The sequence below is a fragment of the Bufo bufo genome, chromosome 8 (genome assembly GCF_905171765.1).
Source record: "Bufo bufo chromosome 8, aBufBuf1.1, whole genome shotgun sequence".
Lineage (NCBI taxonomy): Eukaryota > Metazoa > Chordata > Amphibia > Anura > Bufonidae > Bufo > Bufo bufo.
This window is the reverse complement of record NC_053396.1, coordinates 47,159,464-47,180,253: the sequence shown is the minus strand read 5'-3', so window position 1 is coordinate 47,180,253 and position 20,790 is coordinate 47,159,464. Positions and strand designations below refer to the sequence as shown.

Genomic DNA, 20,790 nt, shown 5'->3' with positions numbered 1-20,790 from the left:
CAACATTCCGTATAATTATATAAATTACAATACAAAACATCCCCATAAATTTATCATATTGAGTGCTAAAAGATATATGTAAAATTAAACCGACTTCAGAATAAATTATTCCATAGAAGAGTGTTCATATACATTGTTTAGCATATTTATATACAATGCCTTGCAAAAGTATTCACCCCCTTGACTTTTTTCGTGTTTTGTTACATTATAGCCTTAATTTAAAGAGGACCTTTCACCGATTATTACACTATGAACTAACTATACAGACATGTAGAGCGGCGCCTGGGGATCTCACTGCACTTACTATTATCCCTGGGCGCCGCTCCGTTCTCCTGCTATGTCCTCCAGTATCTCCGTTCACTAAGTTATGGTAGGCGGAGTCTGCCCTTCTTCTTCTGTAGCGCTGGCCAATCGCATTGCAGAGCTCACAGCCTGGGAGAAAATAACCTCCCAGGCTGTGAGCTCTGCGCTGCGATTGGCCAGCACTAGAGCAGAACAAGGGCAGACTCCGCCTACCATAACTTAGTGACTGGAATCGCCGCCTACTATAACTTAGTGAGCGGAGATACCGGAGGGCATAGCAGGAGAACGGAGCGGCGCCCACGGATAATAGTAAGTGCGGTGAGATCCCCGGGTGCCGCTCTACATGTCTGTATAGTTAGTTCATAGTGTAATAATCGGTGAAAGGTCCTCTTTAAGTTCACTGTTTTGTTAATCTAAATATTATATGATGGATCAGAACAATAGTACACATTGATTAATTTTATTACTACTCCTGTACCTAGGAGGTTGGTCTGAAAACGACTTCAGTTTCAGGATACCAGGGGCTCTGCATCAAGCAAAGTGGATGGCAAAGGCATTATAAGCACTTAAAATTGTCCTCTTCTCTAAACATTTGATTATTCCTCAACGAGAAATGAAATGAATGAAATGGGTTGCACATTTTGTCAGCCTCATATATGTGAGCTTTTTGCACGAGGCAATTGTAAGTCGATAGGCTCCAAAGAATTATTTGGATATGCTACAGCTTCTGAGCACTTACCCAGATGTAGACGTCAAAAAAAGTGCTCTCACAGTTGCTAAGAGACACCTTTGGTGTCTGTCAGAAAAAAACGTAGGATTGGCTTTTTTGGACGAAAGTATTACTCAGGCTGTTAAGGAAAATATGTCTAAAAATGTAGAAACCAAACCTGCAAAGAAAAAGGAAATTAAAACATTAGAGGGTAAAAAACAATTTTTTTTTAAGGAAAAGACCTAAGCCATTTTGTTACTAATAAAACAGAGACGTTCTTTGAATTGTTTGGGATCCACAATGTGACAGAATACTGCAGTGATTTTCTAAGAAGCCATGTGAACACCCTTAAGGTGGTCAATGATACCGCAGAAAGAGGAATTGCTCTGATGACAAAGTTTAACGAATCGGTCAGGAACTAAAATAATTCTTGTTAAGGGTAGTTGAGCATCACAGAAAAGTCGTCACCAAGCTAACAAAAGAAGGGATTGCATTGTTCAAAGTTGATTAATATAACACATGTTTTGCCTCTCATACTACCTATTAATCTTAGTGTCTAGTTTTAATATTATTTTAAGTTTGTGATTTCTAGTTTTCCCAATAAAAGTATTTAACATTGAAAAATCATATTTTTTGCCTACTTTTACAAAAAATATTATCCAATCTTCTTATAATTTGGCATATATATCTATTACATCACTGAGACTTGGGGCATAAGCAAAGTCTGCAAAAATGTAACATTTTATTTTTTCCATTACAAAATGAAAAGTACAGTACATGTTCAGTAACATGGATATAACACAAATACAAAATGGTTTCTACAGGGACAATTATTCAATGATTGTAAGAATGCAATGAAACTTCTTTTTTTCCTATTTTGGCAGGAATCTGAAATGTAGAACTAGTTGCCAGATGGGGAGCTGACAGTGGCCTGCCGTAAAATACACTTGATAGTAACCAGTTCTCATTCCCTCTCCCTTATTACACCCCTTAATATACCCCAATTTCCAAATATATCTCTTATTCTCACCCTAAAATCTTTGTATACTGTCCTTATCATCTATTTTCTCCCTGACCCTGGTGCAGTATATCAATGGGTTATGTCTGCAGAGGCAGAGCCATAACACAGCTTCCTGCCAGGTTACAAGTATAAAGTATAAAGCAGAATGATATTCTTCTCATTCGGCACAGACGCCACTCTGCCTGCTGCCCCTCCTCCCGATTGGGTGAACCAGGGTATATGTCAACGTCTGAGCCAATCAGGGTGAGCTCTACCCTCCACTACTTCGCAAATTTATCTTACCATCCATCTTCCTCCCTCGTGGTTTTGCTGGGCAATATGGACAGTAAAAATCTTCAGATTTGTTTTATAAGGAAATTTCTGTGAAATTAGTACAAAATCTGATTAGTTTAAAATTGATTTGATCATCCTTATGCCTTATTCACACAGTCAGTGTTCGGTCAGTGATTTTGAGCATAAACTAAACAAAGAACAGATCTTTCCCTTATACCTTATGTCTGTGAGGCTCCAATCCTGGTTTTGGCTCAAAATCAATATTCTAAACAAATATATAGCAATATATAGAATATTATGTAATAATTATGAAGTAAGTCAGTAATAATATCTGACACTGGTAAAGCTGGGTACTAACTCAGTGTAGATCACGAGTGTAGATCACCCAGCTTTCCCAGTGTCAGATTTTATCACTGAGTTATTACCCAGCCTTCCCAGTGTCAGATATCATCCTAGTGTAGATCGCGAATATTCTAATCGCAAATTTTCCATTCAAAAGGCTACACAAATAGGCTTGTCATAAGACTCAGTCTAATATTCTTGTCAGAAGACTATGATACCAATAGATAGAAACATAGAAACATAGAATGTGTCGGCAGATAAGAACCATTTGGCCAATCTAGTCTGCCCAATGTACTGAGTACTATGAATAGCCCCTGGCCCTATCTTATATGAAGGATGGCCTTATGCCTATCCCATGCATGCTTAAACTCCTTCACTGTATTTTCAGCTACCACTTCTGCAGGAAGGCTATTCCATGCATCCACTACTCTCTCAGTAAAGTAATACTTAATGATATTACTTTTAAACCTTTGCCCCTCTAATTTAAAACTATGTCCTCTTGTAGCAGTTTTTCTTCTTTTAAATATTCTCTCCTCTTTTACCTTGTTGATTCCCTTTATGTATTTAAAAGTTTCTATCATATCCCCTCTGTCTCGTCTTTCTTCCAAGCTATATATGTTAAGGTCCTTTAATCTTTCCTGGTAAGTTTTGTCCTGCAATCCATGTACTAGTTTAGTAGCTCTTCTCTGAACTCTCTCCAAAGTATCAATATCCTTCTGGAGATATGGTCTCCAGTACTGGCACAATACTCCAAATGAAGTCTCACTAGTGCTCTGTAGAGCAGCATGAGCACCTCCCTCTTTCTACTGGTAATGCCTCTCCCTATACACCCAAGCATTCTGCTAGCATTTCCTGCTGCTCTATGACATTGTCTGCCTACCTTTATGTCTTCTGAAATAATGACCCCTAAATCCCTTTCCTCAGATACTGAGGTTAGGACTGTATCACTGATTTTATATTCTGCTCTTGGGTTTTTACGCCCCAGGTGCATTATCTTGCACTTATCAACATTACATTTTAGTTGCTAGATTTTTGACCATTCCTCTAGTTTTCCTAAATCCTTTTCCATTTGGTGTATCCCTCCAGGAACATCAACCCTGTTACAAATCTTTGTGTCATCAGCAAAAAGACACACCTTACCATCGAGGCCTTCTGCAATTTCGCTGATAAAGATATTAAACAATATGGGTCCCAGAACAGATCCCTGAGGTACCCCACTGGTAACAAGACCATGGTCTGAATATACTCCATTGACTACAACCCTCTGTTGTCTGTCCCTCAGCCACTGTCTAATCCATTCAACAATATGGGAGTCCAAGCACAAAGACTGCAATTTATTGATAAGCCTTCTATGTGGGACAGTATCAAAAGCTTTACTAAAGTCTAGATAAGCGATGTCTACTGCACCTCCGCCATATATTATTTTAGTGCCCTAATCAAAAAAATGAATAAGATTAGTTTGAAATTATCTCCCTGAAGTAAACCCATGCTGTTTTTCATCTTTCAATCCATGGGATTTTAGATGTTCCACAATCCTCTCCTTAAGTATGGTTTCCATAAATTTCCCCACTATTGATGTCAGGCTTACTGGCCTATAGTTCCCTGATTCCTCCATACTACCTTTCTTGTGAATGGGCACAACATTTGCTAATTTCCAATCTTCTGGGACAACTCCTGTTGCCAGTGATTAGTTAAATAAATCTGTTAATGGTTTTGCTAGTTCACCGCTAAGCTCTTTTATTAGCTTTGGGTGTATCCCATGAGGCCCCTGTGACTTATTTGAATTAATTTTAGACAGCTGACTTAGAACCTCTTCCTCTGTAAAGACACATGCATCAAAAGATTCATTAGTCTTCTTTCCTAATGGAGGTCCTTTTCCTTCATTTTCCTTTGTAAAAACTGAACAGAAGTATTCATTGAGGCAGTCAGCTAGTTCTTTATCTTCTTCCATATACCTTCCTCCTTTTGTTTTTAATTTGGTAATTCCTTGTTTTAGTTTCCTTTTTTCATTTATGTATCTGAAGAATGTCTTATCGCCTTTTTTCACTGACTGAGCTAATTTCTCTTCTGCCTGTGCTTTAGAAGCTCTTATAATTTGTTTGGCCTCTCCCTGCCTAATCTTATACTGACTTGTGATTACTAGATCCCAAGATTTCCCCTACAGTAATATCAGATACCAAATTCCCATTTGTGAATACTAAATCTAAAATAGCCTCCTTCCGGGTTGGCTCCTCAACTACTTGCTATAGAGATAATCCCAGTAGGAATCTGTACTCCTGGCAGAACTTGCTATTTCCAGTTTACATCAGGAAGATTGAAGTCTCCCATAATGATAACTTCCCCCTTCAATGTCATTTTAGCTATTTCCTCAACTAGTAGATCATCTAATTCTTTGACTTGACTAGGTGGTCTATATATCACACCTACACAAGTTACCTTATGATTATCAAGCTGCAAGGTAACCCAAACTGACTCTAAATTGTTCTCACTAACTTGTATAAAATTTGATTTTATGCTCTCTTTCACATACAGGGCCACCCCTCCCTCCTTCTTACCTTCTCTGTCTTTTCTGTATAGATAGAACCCTGGTATTGTTATATCCCAGTCGTTACTCCCATTGAACCACGTCTCAGTAACAGCCACTAAATCTATATTTTCAGATGCCATTATAGCCTCAAGTTCATTGATCTTATTCCCTAAGCTGCAAGCATTTGTAGACAAGAATCTGAGCTTGTCATTTCTTAACCTTTGTGCTACTGGCATCTTCTGGCATTGTTCCGGGGGGCAGTTGGACTGCTGTATTATCACTCTTTTGCCCCCCTTTCCTAGTTTAAATGCTCCTTAGCAAATACTTGGAACTGTTTACTGAGAACATTCGTTCCCTTAAGAGAAAGATGCAAGCCATCTTTCTTGTACGGTTCTTTTCCATTCCAACGAGAGCTAACATGAGACACAAAGCCAAACCCTTGGTTCAGACACCATTCACCAAGCCATACATTGAATTCCTTAATGCGCATCTTCCTGTCATGCTGAAGGTTATGCACAGGCAAAACTGCAGATAATTAAACAGTTGATGCAACCTCCCGTATATCCTTTCCAAGTGTGTGAAAAGCTTCTTTCTCCTTTGAAACCTCATTGCAAGCCAGATCATTTTTCCCAAGATGGACAATAACATCAACCTCCCTTTCCTGCTTTGCTTGCCTAACAATATTAAGGATCCGTCGTCTATCCCTGCTAGCGGTAGCACCAGGGAGACATCTCACAACACCATTTTCCTCAAACTACACACCTCTTATTATGGAATCGCCCACCAACAGCTGCTTACTATCAGTCCTCACCTTCTCCTTTTTGTCTTTGGCTGCGGTCTTGCATACTTTAGGCATGGGAGATGATTGTTCTTCACCCACTGTGCTTGAGCCATCCTCCATGTTGCTCTTGCACTCTGAAAGTGCTGCAAATGAATTATGGAGAGCCACAGAGTGTGGGACATGTCTTCTATCTCAGTCTACCAGAACCTGCAGTAACCCATCTTCCATTTCTAGGGGCCTCTGTGGCAGTGGCATTGCAACGTTCTCAGCCTGAGTTTGTTTAACGGTTAATTTTCAAATCTCATATTTCAAAAAAGCAATTTCCTGCTGCATTATGTAGAGCTGTCTACATGGAACCTAAAATAAAAGTACAACAATTTCTGCACAGAACCAGGTCTGTCATTTTAAAGAGGGGAAAGATTTTAAACAAACAAATCTTACTTGTTTATATTGTATCCACCTCCAAATTACCTCCTGAATATCTCGAATGCACTTATAAAATCAGCACTTGGGAAATTCAGCAAGCTATATTTAGGCAAGCTAATACTATGTTGCTATATATACACACACTCCCACAAAAGCTCCTCCCCCAACAGCAAATTTAACACCTTTAATCACCTATGCTCATTTGCAATCAGACAATAGTGATGGCGCTATTGAGTTATGAACAGCGCCCTCTATTGGTTTCATAATCTTCTGACAAGAATATTTGTCTTATCATAATGCTCGATGCTCGAGCATGCTCGCTCATCACAAATTAATACCCACATTAAAGTTGCTTTAATTAAACAATAAAGTGTCTGCAAATGATACATAGCCTATAATACAATGTTGGTGCTCTGCTATATAATTATTAGTATTGAGCAAAGCTAACTTCGAATGCTTCAATCGAAGTCGCTTCGTTCAAAACTTCAGAATAATACTGTACGGAGATGCATTGTTAGAATGTATGGGCTCCGATGAGCCAAAGTCAGTTTGAAGTCGCGCGTGACTTAGTTGAATAACTTTGGTAGTTGAAAACCACCAATTTTAAAATTGAAACCGAACTCTGCTTTGGTTCCGATTAATACCTTGGGCCCGGCGTGCATGCTGGTAACTGCTTTCCCTGGATATAATGGAGGCCATTTTGGCACCGAAAATGACAGAAAATTCAGGCGGGCCCAGCATGTAAGTGGAACCTGCACTTTCTGAATTATATGATAGCCGCTATGGCACATAACAGGTATATTTAATGTTAGGAACCCGTCTAACTAGAGATTGCCTTGACGTGCGGCTCAAATAATTTTGTACAAAACGATTTGCCAAGTATCTCTAACTTATTAGTTCAGCATTTGCAATTATGATGCAATTTTGTACTTTATTTGGTTTGCAGTGAGCTGTTGCATTGCTTGTTTTGTTCAACAGTTTTGTTGTCAGCCATAGCAACGTGCCCCTGCGCTTTGGGATGTGCTGACTGACCCCCTTTTTCTCTGCGATTAATACCTTGGAACCAAAGCCGAGTTCAGTTTTGTCTCATCGGAGCCCTTACATTCTAATTAGAGATTTAGCTGCTTCGCCGAACTTTACAGAAAAATTTGCTTTGTTACGAATTACTTTGTCACGAAGTGCATTTTTTTGTAAGTAGCGGGTGCAATGACAGGGAGCTGCGATAGCGCCACCCCCATCATTGTACCCCTCAGATGCCGCGTTCATACATGATTGGGGCATCTGAGTGTAAAATTAAGCATACATTTTTTTTTATTGAAACTTACCACCTCCATTTGCTCGCGACAGGCCGGCCGCCACCATCTTGCTTGAAGATGTTGGCCAAATTCCACATGGCGCGAGATTACGTCATCACGCCGGGCAGCGTGATGTGGAATTTCGTACCGCTCGGGATTTTGACCGAGATCTTCAAGCAAGATGGAGGCTGACAGCCCGTCGCGAGCAAATGAAGGTGGTAAGTTTGATTCTTTTTTTGTTTTTATGCGATTTCAGGTTAAATCGATTCGCTGACACAAAGAACGAGGAAATTTGGCTTCTAGGCGAATCAAATTTTACCTGAAATGCGGATCGAATTCCATTTCGTGGGATTCGATTCGCTCATTTCTAATTCGAATACTGTACGGAGACGAATCTCCGTACAGTATTATTCCAAAGTTTTTAATGAAGCGACTTCGGATGTAGCATCCGTAGCTCGCTTCGCTCAACACTAATAATTATGTTTGCAGTAAGCTCCTAGCTTTTTTTTAGTAGTGGCAGTAAGCAGCCTATATTTCTTATTTTTATTTTTTTTTTAAATCTCCATCACCATGTGAAGGGAAGCAAAGAATGTAAAGCTTTGAAAAATAAAAACAGAACTTAATTTTGAGGATATATTATTAAGGGTGGGTTCACTTCACTGTTATAAATTCTGTCATTGCTTTCCATTATGACATGGCTATAATGGAAAATAACAGAATTTATAAGACGGAATTCAAAACGGAAACCTTTAGAGGCATTCTATTTTGATCGGTATAGAGCTCTATGGGAAAGCATAACAGAACCATCTGGTTTCCATTATGCAGGACACAAAAGAAAGTCCTACTTTGACACAAAATGCATTTCTTTGTAAGTAGTAAAGGGGGAAACTAACTCTCCTTAGGGAGAGCACCTTAATCAGTGTGAGAAGACTTATAGGCCATACATGCTTCTCTAGAATTCTGGGAGGGAAGGGATGCATATTAGATTATAACAAGCTTTGCCTCTAATGCCACCAGATGTAAGGCAGCTATCCTATAAGTCAATGTTCAGCTCTTAAAACAACACAGGCCTCTCACCCAGATAAGCCAGTACTCTCTGCTCTGCACTGATGAGGGGCAATCACCCCGAAACAGCTGTCTGCAGATGAGGTGCTGGCTTATTTAATATCCAAGTCATGTCTCAAAGCTTGTTTTAAGAGCTGAACATTAACTTATAGGATATCTGCTTTACATCTGGTGGCATTAGAGGCAGAGCTTGTTAAGAGCTCATATGCATCTCTTTGTAAGTAGTGGCACAATGACAGGAAACAGAGATTGTGCTGCCCCGTCATTGAACGTTTCGGATGCCGTGTTCATCTGAGAATAAAAAATAAATAAATAATACTCACCTTATCTATTTAAGCATGAAGAGGCCGCCGCAGCCATCTTTATTGAAGATCCCATGCGAAATCTCAAGTGGTGCGTGATGACATCATCATGCTGGCGGCATGGTGACATCATACGTCACCATGCACAAGATTTTGTGCAGGATCTTCAAGCAAGATGGCAGCGGCGATCTCTTCTCGCTCAAATCGATGAGGTGAGTATGTTTTTTTTTTAACGCCATTTTAGGAATTTAACAAATTGATTTGTTACCAAGAAGCACAAGGAAATTCGGCTTAGCAGCAAATCGAATTCTCCCTGAAATTCTGATAGAAGTCCACTTTAGATACTTTGATTTGCTCAATCTTAGTAATAAATATGTGACTGGTGGGGATCAAACCTTTGGGAACTCCACAATCACAATAATGTGCCATGAATGAATGACCGACATGTACTGCATCACCACTACATTTCTTTTTAATGTGGTCTTCAAGCAGCACATACCTAGAATTAAACTGTCTAACATTAGTGATGAGCGGCAGGAGCAATATTCGAATTTGCGATATTTCATGAATATTTGGTAGAATATTCGTCATATATTCGTAATTTCACGAATTCAAGCTTATTTTTATTGATCGCGAAAAATTGGCAATGTAATATTCGCGAGCAAAATACAGGTGTGGGTCACTATAGCTACATTTTTCAAGCTGCTAGAAGTTTCCTGAGACTGGAGAAAATGGTTGGCACGGACATTAAAATAGCTTTATATGCAGATAGAGTGCTCCAATATATTCGCGATTGCGATTACAGACCAAAAGTTTGGACACACCTTCTCATTCAAAGAGTTTTCTTTATTTTCATGACTATGAAAATTGTAGATTCACACTGAAGGCATCAAAACTATGAATTAACACATGTGGAATTATATACATAACAAACAAGTGTGAAACAACTGAAAATATGTCATATTCTAGGTTCTTCAAAGTAGCCACCTTTTGCTTTGATTACTGCTTTGCACACTCTTTGCATTCTCTTGATGAGCTTCAAGAGGTAGTCCCCTGAAATGGTTTTCACTTCACAGGTGTGCCCTGTCAGGTTTAATAAGTGGGATTTCTTGCCTTATAAATGGGGTTGGGACCATCAGTTGCGTTGAGGAGAAGTCAGGTGGATACACAGCTGATAGTCCTACTGAATAGACTGTTAGAATTGGTATTATGGCAAGAAAAAAGCAGCTAAGTAAAGAAAAACGAGTGGCCATCATTACTTTAAGAAATGAAGGTCAGTCATTCAGCCGAAAAATTAGGAAAACTTTGAAAGTAAGGGCTATTTGACCATGAAGGAGAGTGATGGGTTGCTGCGCCAGATGACCTGGCTTCCACTCTTGAAGCTCATCAAGAGAATGCCAAGAGTGTGCAAAGCAGTAATCAAAGCAAAAGGTGGCTACTTTGAAGAACTTAGAATATGACATATTTTCAGTTGTTTCACACTTGTTTGTTATGTATATTATTCCACGTGTGTTAATTCATAGTTTTGATGCCTTCATAGTCATGAAAATAAAGAAAACTCTTTGAATGAGAAGGTGTGTCCAAACTTTTGGTCTGTACTGTGTATATACAGTTGCAAGAAAAAGTATGTGAACCCTTTGGAATGATATGGATTTCTGCACAAATTGGTCATAAAATGTGATCTGATCTTCATCTAAGTCACAACAATAAACAATCGCGGTTTGCTTAAACTAATAACATACAAATAATTAAATGTTACCATGTTTTTATTGAACACACCATGTAAACATTCACAGTGCAGGTGGAAAAGGTATGTGAACCCCTAGACTAATGACATATCCAAGAGCTTATTGGAATGAGGTGTCAGACAACTGGAGTCCAATCAATGAGATGAGATTGCAGGTGTTGGTTACAGCTGCCCTGCCTTATAAAAAACACACACCAGTTCTGGGTTTGCTTTTCACAAGAAGCATTGCTTGATGTGAATGATGCCTCGCGCAAAAGAGCTCTCAGAAGACCTACGATTAAAAATAGTTGACTTGCATAAAGCTGGAAAGGGTTATAAAAGTATCTCCAAAAGCCTTGCTGTTCATCAGTCCACGGTAAGACAAAATTGTCTATAAATGGAGAAAGATCAGCACTGCTGCTACTCTCACAAGGAGTGGCCGTCTTTTAAAGATGACTGCAAGAGCACAGCTCAAACTGCTCAATGAGGTGAGAAAGAATCCTAGAGTGTCAGCTAAAGACTTACAAAAGTCTCTGGCAAATGCTAACATCCCTGTTAGCGATTCTACAATACGTAAAACACTAAACAAGAATGGATTTCATGGGAGGATACCACAGAGGAAGCCACTGCTGTCCACAAAAAAACATTGCTGCACGTTTACAGTTTGCACAAGAGCACCTGGATGTTCCACAGCAGTACTGGCAAAATATTCTGTGGACAAATGAAACCAAAGTTGAGTTGTTTAGAAGAAACACACAACACTGTGTGGATAAAAAAAGGCACAGCACACCAACATCAAAACCTCACCCCAACTGTGAAGTATGCAGGTGGGGGCATCATGGTTTGGGGCTGCTTTGCTGCGCCAGGGCCTGGACGGATTGCTATCATCGAAGGAAAAATTTATTCCCAAGTTTATCAAGACATTTTGCAGGAGAAATTAAGGCCGTCTGTCCACCAGCTGAAGCTCAACAGAAGATAGGTGTTGCAACAGGACAACCACCCAAAGCATAGAAGTAAATCAAAGGCAGAATGGCTTATACAGAAGAAATTACGCCTCCTGGAGTGGCCCAGTCAGAGTCATGACCTCAACCCGATTGAGATGCTGTGGCATGACCTCAAGAAAGCGATTCACACCAGACATCCCAAGAATATTGCTGAACTGAAACAGTTCTGTAAAGAGGAATGGTCAAGAATTACTCCTGACCATTGTGCACGTCTGATCTGCAACTACAGGAAACGTTTGATTTAAGTTATTGCTGCCAAAGAAGGTTTAACCAGTTATTAAATCCAAGGGTTCACATACTTTTTCCACCTGCACTGTAAATGTTTACATGGTGTGTTCAATAAAAACATGGTAACATTTAATTATTTGTGTGTTATTAGTTTAAGCAGACTGTGATTGTCTATTGTTGTGACTTAGATGAAGATCAGATCACATTTTATGACCAATTTGTACAGAAATCCATATCATTCCAACGGGTTCACATACTTTTTCTTGCAACTGTATATATATATATATATATATATATATATATATATAAGCTAACTAACTATCTAATGTAATGACACAGGAAAGCAGAGAGCACAGCAATAACTCTGCTGTCTCTCTCAGATCTGCAAAATACTGCAGAAAATGGCTGTTGGGGAGGTTCTTATATATAGTAAGGGGTAGGCAACTTCCCTATTGGTTGCTAGGGATGTTGCTAAGCTCAGACAAATACATTTCATCCTTCTCATTGGCCCACAAGCAAGAAGAGAGGTTACTGATGAAAAAAAAAATCGAAAATATTCGAAATTACGAATATATATCACTATATTCTAAATATTGGCGAATTCTCGAAGTGTCAATATGCACGATTAATTTTCGCTATTCGAATATTCGTGACCAACATTATCTAACATGTCTCAATTACCCTTCTTTGGAAACAGGAGACTGGGCAACATTATTTAATAAGTAATGCTGGTCCCTGTGGCAAATCTGCAACTAACAGATTTTCCTATGTATCCTATGTATTTAACTCATGCATTTTCTCTGCATAATTAACTAGATTTTGTTTGGAAATAGAAATGTGCAGATTTCTTGAAATTCATTTTAGAACTGATTTGCATGAATCAGTCTTCAGGTTCAATTTTGCTCTGAATAAGTTTGACCCAAATCAAAAGTACCCCAATTGCCCTTATGTCATGAATGATACCCTGTGGTCTCCTAGGACTATATTCAGCCACTTTGAAGCTATTTTATTGAAAAAAAGCATTAGTAATATCAAAGTGACAGCTATGGATCCGAAACCAAATTGCAGTATCCAAATAAAAAAATGGAATTCATTTAAAATCAATTTACTCATCTCTTTGTGGAAATAAACTCAGGCAGAGATCTTTTTTGTAATTTCATGTTGTCTCCAGTGTTTGACTACGTATCTGTTTTCTTGTTTTAGATCAATTCAACAGTGGCTGGCCCGGGTGCAGTCTCTCCTTTACTGCAATGAAAACGGCTTCTGGGGCACATTTTTGGAAAGTCAGCGTAGTTGTGTTTGCCATGGAGGCAGCATGCTTTGCCAGCGACCCATTCCTTGCATTATAGGAGGAAACCAAAGCTGTGCAATGTGCAGTATGGCTAACATCTCACTATGTGGCTCCTGTAATAAGGGTTACAAATTATACCGTGGTCGGTGCGAGGCACAGAATGTAGATTCAGAGCGTAGTGAGCAGTTCATAAGTCTGGAAACAGAGCTGGATTTCCAAGACCAGGAGCTGCGTTACTTATTGCAGAAGATGGACTCCCGCCTTCATGTGCATACAACTTTCATTAGCAATGAGATTCGATTAGACACCTATTTTGACCCACGCTGGAGAAAAAGAATGTCACTTACCCTAAAAAGCAACAAAAACCGAGTTGAGTTCCTCCATATGGTCATTGGAATGTCTATGCGTATCTGTCAGGCCAGGAATACCACTCTGGATCCAAGCTTCTTTGTATATGTCAACCCATTTAGTGGCAGCCATTCTGAAGGTTGGAGTATGCCATTTGGAGAACATGGTTACCCAAGATGGGAGAAGACACGTCTTCAAAACAGTCAGTGTTTTAATTGGACTCTACTCCTGGGAAACCGCTGGAAGACCTTTTTTGAAACTGTACACATTTACCTTCGCAGTCGTACACGTCTACCTTCACTCCTTCGCAATGACACAGGACAAGGCCCAGTGGACTTGTCGGATCCTACAAAAAGGCAGTTTTATGTGAAAATATCTGAAGTCCAGTTATATGGTTACAGCTTAAGATTTAACCCAGATCTTTTACGTAGTGCAGTTCAGCAAGTTAATCAGTCTTACTCCCAAGGTGGGCAATTTTATTCTTCATCCTCGGTTATGTTGCTTATGTTGGACATCCGGGAAAGGATCAACCGCTTAGCTCCCCCAGCTGGACCAGGAAAACCCCAACTGGACCTCTTTTCCTGTATGCTGAAGCATCGCTTGAAGTTGACCAATAGTGAAATCATACGGGTCAATCATGCACTGGACTTGTACACCACTGAGATTCTGAAGCAACCTGATCATATGACAGTCAAATTATGTTAACCCTCCCATGCCTTCCTCTGAGTTGAAACATTTATTTTGAAATCCAGAGGTGAAAACTCTGAGGGAATTAGAACTTTAATTACCTTAGAATCTACCTTATGACCTGACTATGATTATGCTGCAGACTATAAAAATGGAGTATATTACATACTTCCTTTTATTACATTTCTTGGGCGTGATCAGTTTTCATCCATTTGGTGGCTTCAGATTCTGAATCCTTTACATAATCATTGAGTTATAACCATTTATTAAGTGTAAAACATCTATATGGAAATACAGATACTATATGTTAGGCTTACTTATGCTATATTTTAAATCATTAGGCTATTCTGCTATTACTATTTTGATGTTAGTGCAGCTATTTAGTATTGATTTTTATTACACAAGTAGGCTACCATATTATGCATTTACTGTACATACACAAATTACATTAGAAACAAATACTTGGATCCTTGGAGGATTACTTTGTGGCCTACTGCCTTCCCAAGGAATCCAATACACAACTGTAGCTGCATTTTCTTGAATGAGAGCCATATCAAACTTTAAGCTTCATGCACATGGGAGAGACATCTCTATGCCTATGTATGAACATGAACTATGAGTTATATAGAGGTGAAGTAAAGCCCATCAATTTCTACAAGTGCAATTTTCATTTGGATTAAATCCGTAGTAGCAGGTTGCCAGAGGTTCAATGCTCTGTGCTAAAAAGATGCTGGAAAAAATATAATATTTATCATTTCATTTCTTTAAAGTGATTTTCCAGCAAAACAAAAATGTATGGCAGAGTTGGTTAAAAAGAAGCGATACTCACCTTCATGAATCCCCTGTCTCTGCTGTTCTGCTTCGGTACTATACTAGGTCCAGGGCACAGTCAGAACAGTGAGAGATCTGTGGAAGAGAAAATAGCTTCTATCGTTTTTTAAATCTGATTCTGCAACCACCAATTTTTTGCTGTGCTGGAAAACTCTTTTAAAAGTACAAAAGGTACAATTTGACACTTTAAAATGTCTTCTCTTTAAATTAATTAGTTAATGATAATTCAGTCATTACATTGATAAGCATAATAGGTCAGATATATAAAGGTTTCTTTTGTGCCAGAATATTGTGGTTGCACCATTTTTATTTAGTGTCAAATTTATCACCAACATTGTTAAATATGTCTATGGCTACATTTACACAACCCTATCCATTTTGTAAAATGCACATCCGCAAAATAAGGATGTGGTCGTGTGCATCCTTTACTTATTGCAGGCCCCTTTATAAAAATGGTTATTCTTGGCCACAAAACAGACATGTTCTACTATTTAAGGCAAGGCAGCACAGATGAGGAAAGCACACAGGTGATGTCTGAATTTTTTGCAGGCCCATAGAAATTAATGGGTCATTGTGTGATCCACCAAAAATGTGGATGGGACGTTGACTGAAAATATAGTCATGTGAATGTAGCCTAAATCTGTGATTTTGTCTTATGGCAGTCTGAAGGAAAGATGTGACATAATGTGCCACAAATATTCCTACTTTTAACACGATGCACCATAGGACTTCATACTATCAGACTTTTACAACACTTCCTATACCACCTTGGAGCAGGTATAGTTTTTGTCCAAAAGATTAACCAAAATCTGTCCAAGACTACAACAAAACAAGGCCCAAAATCAGACTACGCAAAAAGTAGGTGCAAAAGTTGTCAACTCAGTCGTGTCTAGTATGTCGTAAACTAAACAAAATTTTGTGTTAACACTAACATATTCTGTGCTTGGTGTGCCACAAATTCTGGCACAAATTGGGACACTTTTCATGAGCAGAGACACTGATATATTTCCTCCGATGTTTCCAGTCTTAGTATAAAAATCTTTATAATAACTGATATCACGGTAAACTGGGCAGTGAACAGTGTTTTATATAAGAATAGCTGCAATAATATCCTATGGCCAGAACCTCACAGTTGCATGCTGAATATTATTTTATTAGAAACAGCCAAGCTGTTGCTGATTTGTTCATTAAATGTACAGAACAGGGCTATTTCATTCTATAATGATAATATAATAATCTAATGAATAGTTTGCAAATACTATTTATTTTAGACCTCATCATTTATTTATCTTGATAATTAAATATATTTTATATTGATTATATTTTTACTTCTAGTCCAAGACTTGTTTTAAAGTCCATAGTGTTGTAGTCCGTAGCAGATCCTTTCCATATATGGTCCAAACAACATTGTCTAGGTCTTCCATCCAACAAGTTCATAAAATATCCCTTAATGTAACTTTAAAGGGAGCCTTTCTGCAGGGCATCATGTTAAAGAGCAGGATTGATATATCGTTTGTGAGAAAAGATTCAGTAGAAGATTTATTCATTTAAATCTGTGCTCTATGGACGTAGGAGTCCAGTGGGTGGTCCTATCACTGATTATGAGTGTACACACATAGATAGGTGTCAGTCGCTGAATAGAACTATGCACTGGACTAAGCCCAAGATTACAGGTAATCTAATTGAGTAAATTACAAGGTCTACATAATCTTTCCCACTATATCAATCTACTCAGCAAATCCTGCTATATAACATGCTGCCTGCAGATTAGACTGCATGTTAAACCTCTCAGGTTTCCTTTAATTCTGTGTGAGGATAGATGTTTTTCTGTAATGTTCAGTCTTATCACTCCCCGGTATTACTTCATCTGCATAAATAGGTCCACAATCCCTAACATTAGACTCAATAATACTAGTAAGGTTCAAAAGTATTATGGTGTCTGATGGCTAGGGAAGATGATGTTTTGTGTTTTGGGACCAACATAAGTATTTGTGGCTGTTTCTACAATTCTTGATTATAATGTAATACTTTTTGCAGCCATTTACATGGATTTTTGACAAATGATAGTAAATCAGATACACCAGCATCTGTGTGTTTATATAAAGCAAACAATGTGGAGATCATCTTAAAATGGATGGAAGTATGTAGTCATACTCTATGTTAGCATGCTCATTTTCAGGCAGTGCCAAATACTTAGTACTGATGTTCTAAAAAGAAAGGCACAGTACCAAAATATTATAGACGTTTACAAGATGCACAATCCTTTTCGCTACATAAGTGTTATGCATTATGTTGCTTTGCTGTCCTTTTTTATCTAGATGAATTCAGCTTAAAGACATTTGACATTCAACAAGCAGTCCTCCAATCATCCCCATGGCAGTTACCCATGAGTTTGGTCCACTGACAAAGCCTCGAACAAGTCTATCAATCCCATAACTGTATTCATGAAATGGGTTAAACCATACCAGAGTCAGACAATCACTGCCCTAGGAGGGGGAAGACGTGAGAGAAGCACACAGCTGTGTTCATATCTTAACACAGCAAGTAGGACTGGGGAGAGATGCTTCAGAAATTTAGTGACCTCCTGCATGAGCCTTGAAAATACCAGCAGTAAAGGGAGTAAACTGCCATAAAAAAAAAAAAAAAAACATTTACCCCCCTACAAGGGAGAGAATCTTTCTTTTCTGTATATTAAACTTGTAAAATGTAAAATATAAAATGATAATGATGATAATTATAAACCAAAAAGGAGGATGACAAGCTACTAATTCTGCAAATGCCAGCATGTTCCTCCTTAATTATATAAAATATTGACACACCAAGCTGAGACCTGACTGCATGGGATACTGAATGGCGTTCTGGGTGGGAGATGTGCATTTGAGTATGATGGAGGATACACAAGCACATACAGTACATACTCTACATGGATAAATGAGTACAGTGTAATGTTGAATGAAATGTAAAATATGAAAAAAAAATATGATCTACAAGAATGGTTTGTCCCATACATGGGCATCTTTCAAGACGGTATGAACCCCACATGCATTATTTCATTATTTTGGATGAAAATACGTATTGTGTGGCAGGTTAATGTACCAATTGACTGTTGTGGCATTTGAATATTCCCATGTCCAGATCAGCTTGATGAGTTCAGGTAAAAGAATGTCATCAAATTTGGGAAGATTGTTTTTTTTTTTTACTAATACTTTTTTGGATCTTTTATTAAGCCAACAATCAGTTGTATTCATATTTGTTTGATATTAGTTTCTTGACGGGAGTTAAAATGTAAAGCATACTGTACACAATATTGTACACATTTGCAGGTCAATGGCTTATAAGAAGATTTCCTGGGAACATTTCCTGGGAACTTAAGATCAAGAAAAATTCATGGGAGGTCTGTATTCGACCAGTGTGGTGTCTGATGACTCGGTGTCTGCATTGTACAAGATAAATAATGACATTATGCAATGAAAAATGAGTTCTCACAGTATGTTAATGAAAACTCAAAGCAACACATGTTATTGTGAAGGACATTAAAACATGAAAAGAAGGAAGTTAGCAAATGGAATACTGTTTTTTGTTAATGATTGGCTCATTGGTTCATTGTTTCTATTAAAAATGTTTTATATCTCAGCCAGAGAAAGAAATAATCCCACCATAGATGCAAAGGAGAAATCAAAACAATTGATCTGTTATGAAGAATACAAACAGATTTAATATAAACAAGAAGCAACATTGAATAAACTAATTTCAAGTATGTATTGTATGAAAAAGTATTTAGAAAGTATTATTTAAAGAGAACCTGTCACCACAAAATGCAGTGCAATCTGCAGGCAGCATGTTATAGAGCAGAAAGGCAGGGGCGTCGTTGGGTCAAAACATTCGGGGATGTTTTGTCCTGTGCCCCGAATGTTATGCTGATAGCATTATTTTTTTTTATTTGGCTATTCCAGGGCCTTTTAATATTGATTGGACCTGGGCAACCCACCACAGATCATCCCCCCACTCCCTTTGTACTTGTTCCGCTGATCCGCTACTTGCGGGAGGTCACGGGTCTCCCGGTATTACACGCCGCAGGACGGGATTGCACACCGATGTGACTGAACTCATGCCCGCGCAGCCCGCAAGTAGCGGATCAGCGGAACAAGTACAAGGGGGTGGGGGTATGATCTGTGGGGTTGCCCAGGGTCCACTCCCATCAATATTAAAGGGCCCAAGCAGTGGTGAGGAAATGAAACATAACAGATATTGGAAAGTTACCGAATGTTGTATTATATAATGACTGCAGTCTGCAGTACTGCACTTCATTTGCGTAAACCAGAACACCCCTTTAAGCATGCCTTTAATGTTCAATTTCAACACTGTGGGCTTGTGCCCCGGATGTTTTTAAACCCTAGCCACGCCCCTGCAGAAAGGGCTGAGCAGATTGATGTATAGTTTTGTGGGAAAAGATTGAATTAAGATTTTAATGTTTCATAAATTTACAACTCTACTCTTTCTGAGCTTAAGACTGCTATTCTCAGTGACTGATGGCAATTCCTGTCTAAAAGCGCCTTTACACAAGTACATAACTGATTTGAGTTGTTAACCCCTTAAGGACCCATGACGTAGATTTTTTTTCAATCTTTCAAAGATAGCTTTTATTGAGATTTTTCTTAGTGTATAGTACACTTAAAACATAAAGGTGATATTACAAACATTGAGAAAATATTTGCTTGCTGTTTAGTTACAACATATTATTGACAATATAATTGAGTGTAGTTTTAGTTATACATATCTTTGTTTCAGCATGTTTACAGAATAGGAAATAACATGAAATATTTAACATAGAATATGGTAGAACTCAAAATTTGAGCCTTGGAATATTATTTTTATTAGCATTAGAGTAAGCGGCTCGTTTAACAGGTACTAATACAAATTCAAACTTAAGGTTAGAACGTAATTTCTTTGCGGGACTTAAAGACCCATGACGTACATGTACTTCATGGGGATCAGGCGGGTGCAGGAGCTGCGCCCGCCCACTCAGCGGCAGAGGTCCGGCAGTCACTGATGGCCGGAACCCTGCTGCATGCGCCGTCATCGGTGAAATCACAGATGCCAGCGCATTAACCCTTCATGTGCCACGGTCAGCGCTGACCAAGGCACGTATAATGTCGGGCGGGGATCGAAGCTGCCATCGGATCCCCATGCTGCTGTGACGGGGACCCGATGGCATGGAAGGCAGCACAATGCCTTCCTTAGGCATCAGGGCTGCCTTCCGGTAGAGAGCCAGTGAGATTCAGCCCCCTGGATCTCATAGGCAGGAAGCTGTATGAGTAATACACACTGTATTACTCATACAGACAATGCATTCCAATACAGAAGTATTGGAATGCATTGTAAAGGGGCTGGGACCCCCAAAAGTTGAAGTCCAAAAGTGGGACAAAAAATAAAGTGAAAAAAAGTTGAAAAACTGTGCTAAATAAACAATTTTTTTGTCACCTTACATCACTAAAAGTACAACACCAAGCGATCAAAAAGGTGTATGCCCAACAAAAGAGTACCAATCTAACCGTCACCTCATCCCGCAAAAAATGAGCCCCTACCTAAGACAATAGCCCAAAAAATAAAAAAACTATGGCTCAGAATATG

The 20,790-nt window shown here is 38.8% G+C and overlaps 1 protein-coding gene across 1 annotated transcript in view; it reads left to right on the top strand.

Annotated features, from left to right (window-relative positions):
• The window catches only part of BRINP1 (BMP/retinoic acid inducible neural specific 1), a 259,794-nt gene extending 245,448 nt beyond the window's left edge, over nucleotides 1-14,346 (top strand). The window contains exon 7 of the mRNA XM_040442821.1: nucleotides 13,206-14,346. Within this exon, the coding sequence (XP_040298755.1) occupies nucleotides 13,206-14,346 (1,141 nt within the window). The remainder of the gene's footprint in view (nucleotides 1-13,205) is intronic.
• Nucleotides 14,347-20,790: the final 6,444 nt, after the last annotated feature.